Source organism: Mercenaria mercenaria, chromosome 5 (genome assembly GCF_021730395.1).
Source record: "Mercenaria mercenaria strain notata chromosome 5, MADL_Memer_1, whole genome shotgun sequence".
Taxonomy (NCBI): domain Eukaryota; kingdom Metazoa; phylum Mollusca; class Bivalvia; order Venerida; family Veneridae; genus Mercenaria; species Mercenaria mercenaria.
Window position 1 is genome coordinate 50,909,774 of NC_069365.1, and position 3,171 is coordinate 50,912,944.

Genomic DNA, 3,171 nt, shown 5'->3' on the forward strand with positions numbered 1-3,171 from the left:
AAAACACAAAAATGCTCGTGTATAAATATATAAAAAGCAAACCTTTAGAACCAAAAACGTATGTACTCAATGCCTTTTCAGAAGACAGAGCAACAAGAGAAACACCCTTCAGAGCCCGACGAAACAGGCCAGAAGACAAATATCAAAACAGTTCAGTCCTGGTAGGATTTATAAACTACTTATCATAGAGTCCTCCCCCTCTTCCGTCAGACACAATCAAAGAGGGAAGCGCAGTGTCCAACTGTAAACGGGTTGAACACTAAACATGCGGTATGTCTCAAAACAGTAAGCCATTTTCGCGCGAATTTATAATGAAAGCGGGTTTTGGCAAATAATTTCTGTTCTTTCAATAGGCTTTTTTTTTTTTTTTCATGATCTTATATATTTTTCCGAATATTCGAATAGTGAAACGGTATTCGAATATTCGTGTAATGAACGAATATTCGAATATTCTTTGCCATCCCTATAAAAAAAAAAATCGAAAAATCGTCTGCAAATCATTGACAACCATATCAAACCGTACGTCGACCACAACTCTCGAAACGTTCACAAATATTAGTTTTAGCCGTTTTTAGGTTCAGGGTACATGTATATTGTGCAACTCTTTTGCACAATTTCTGAAAGTAATTATTTCTTTAAACATCGTTTACTCTTATGTTTTCGTAATTTTTCCATATAGGGTTTCATACAGTAAGTTACTTATAGAGTCATGTATCTTAAACTGCCAGTCTAAGTAAATTGACTGTTTCCTTTTGTGGAAAGTCGATTTAAATTGCGCAATACGGATAATAACCACGCCTCATTTACAAGCCATGATTCCAGAAAGACTGGCGTAAGTTGGTCTGTAAGTCAATAAGCCAACAGAGACACATTTATGTACCTCCCTCTTGGATATAAATAGTATGTGGAATGTCATGCCAGCAGCATTGGCCACTTACCTAATAACGTGATAGACATTCTGTTTAAAAGATTTTGATCACCGCTTTGGCCGTATTCCACAATGAAATAGATTTTTCAGATATTTCAGCAAGAATTTGGATAGCTTCGACACAAGAAAAAACAAACAAAGTTTCTTAACAATGGATAGCAACCAGCAGAAAGGTTCGGACATAGCGAGGATGATATGGATTGTTGGATCGCCCATTGTTTTCTGTGTAGGAGTATTCGGAAATATTTTGACAATAATTGTACTTACGAGCAGAAGAAATAAAAAGACGTCCTCTACTGTTTTTCTAACATTTTTAGCCGTCGCCGATTTACTTGTTATGACGATAATGTTGCCAAGATGGTGGCTTATCTATATGTTTGATTTTGATGTCCGTCATATTCACAACGTGGTGTGCAAACTGCACTTCTTTTTGACTTATTTTAGCGGAGCATACTCCGCTGCCATAATGGCTCTTGTAACAATCGAGCGAACAATATGTACAGTGAAGCCATATAAGGTGAAAACATTGTGCAATGTGAAAATTGCGGTTGCAAGTTCACTTATGCTGATGACTATCTTGTTTGCTGTTCATGGACATATATTGTTTGGCATGAAACTGCTCCAAGTTACCTATAATGACACATCTGGTGATATTTCTAACTCTGTCCAAAATGTCTCAAATGAACGATCGACAAATCCATGCCAAGACATCTTAGATATGATATACGATACACTACCTAATAGCAACATGCTGTCGCTGGGTTCCGAGTCCGAAGCACAATGTGGGTTTTTCAATAACTCAAAGAATGAAGACGAAACAAACAAACAGTTAGTCGGCATTTATCCAAAAGAGAACCATGTATCAGCTGATGTTCGAACTATTGACTTATGCTGGTATGAAGATCCACAATATGGGCAATATTTCTCTGGGATACATCAAACAATAGCAACTGTCGGCTATCTTGTTATACCGGAAGCGATCTTCTTCATTGGAGGAATAATTATTGTGCGGAAGCTACAATTCAGCAAGCAATTGCGTAGGCGCATGGTGACAAATTACATGCGTGATGCCGGGTACAAACCAGCATATGACAATCGAGCTAACCAGATAACATTGACGTTGCTTTTGGTCAATGTAGTTTTCGTCGTTACTGCAACTCCTGCCTACATTTTTCTGGTCGGACGATCAACTTGGGTTGATGAGGAGTCTGGAATGACATCAACACAGGAAATAGTATGGGCAACTGTAAATCAGATGGTCTATATTAATCACGCAATTAATTTCATTCTGTATTGTCTAACTGGGCGCCGATTCCGGCAGCAAGTCTTGAATGCGTTTCGATGTCAGACACGATCGGGTGTTGCGCGCGATGCTGATATGTCCGTCAGTCACAGTCAGCTTAGAAGTGTTTTCTCCACTGAACTTATGGTCCCGAGCTAAGATAGTGTTTCTATTTCGGAAACGCAAGAACTTCCTTTTAAGCTTACAGTTTTGTCCAGTGTAGTTATAAAATTGAGTAGTTGTTTCTAGGTTTATACTGTACATATCTATCAATCGAAGGCAATCTATTAACATTGTGAAAACGACGTATCAAACGAGATGTCGTTATATGGGTCTAGCAGTCCGAAAACCTTATTACATTTGAAACAAATATTCCCTTAGTCCGTAGAGTAATGCTTTTTGTGTTGTATTGCTAAAATAATACCTACATTTATTGTTTTGTCTGTGTGCAATAAGATCTGTGGTGGTTTTGAAATGTTACAAAAAAATTAGATGTTCTAAAATGATATTAATCTTTATTCATTTTCATTCGATAAAACTGACGTCCTAAATGTCCAGATTCTTGTAAGTTGGGTCTTTACCTACTAATACCTCTCTTGTAACTCATGACGATACCTTAAAATAACAACGCCTTCCGGCAGACATCTGGCAAACATACACTTGCGTACTAATATTTATAGTACATAGCATCATGTAACATAGCATCATTGTAAACAAACATGCAATGGTCTTACAAGAATGCAGTGTCAAGAGAAAAACATTTAGTAGAACTGGGGGAAAAACAACAGAAAAAAAGCATCTGAATCACAAGAACACCGCATGTGAAGAGCGAACGGCTTCGTAAAAACAATAAAGTGTATGCTGGCAGAAAGACGTCGACTGGTGGAAAGTGCGGATGGAAAAAAAGAGAAGCAGATTGACCAGAGAACGAATCAAGTAATGAAATTCATTCAACAGAAGT

At 37.6% G+C, this 3,171-nt stretch overlaps 1 protein-coding gene across 1 annotated transcript; it reads left to right on the plus strand.

The window, feature by feature from the left end:
• The first annotated feature begins 1,079 nt into the window (after positions 1-1,079).
• On the plus strand, positions 1,080-2,369 carry LOC128557323 (uncharacterized). The gene has a single exon (XM_053544597.1). The coding sequence runs from the start codon at positions 1,080-1,082 to the stop codon at positions 2,367-2,369; it is 1,290 nt and encodes a 429-aa protein (XP_053400572.1).
• Positions 2,370-3,171: the final 802 nt, after the last annotated feature.

Coding starts and splice junctions, on each gene's coding strand:
- LOC128557323 (XM_053544597.1), top strand. CDS start 1,080: ATGGATAGCAACCAGCAGAAAGGTTCGGACATAGCGAGGATGATATGG.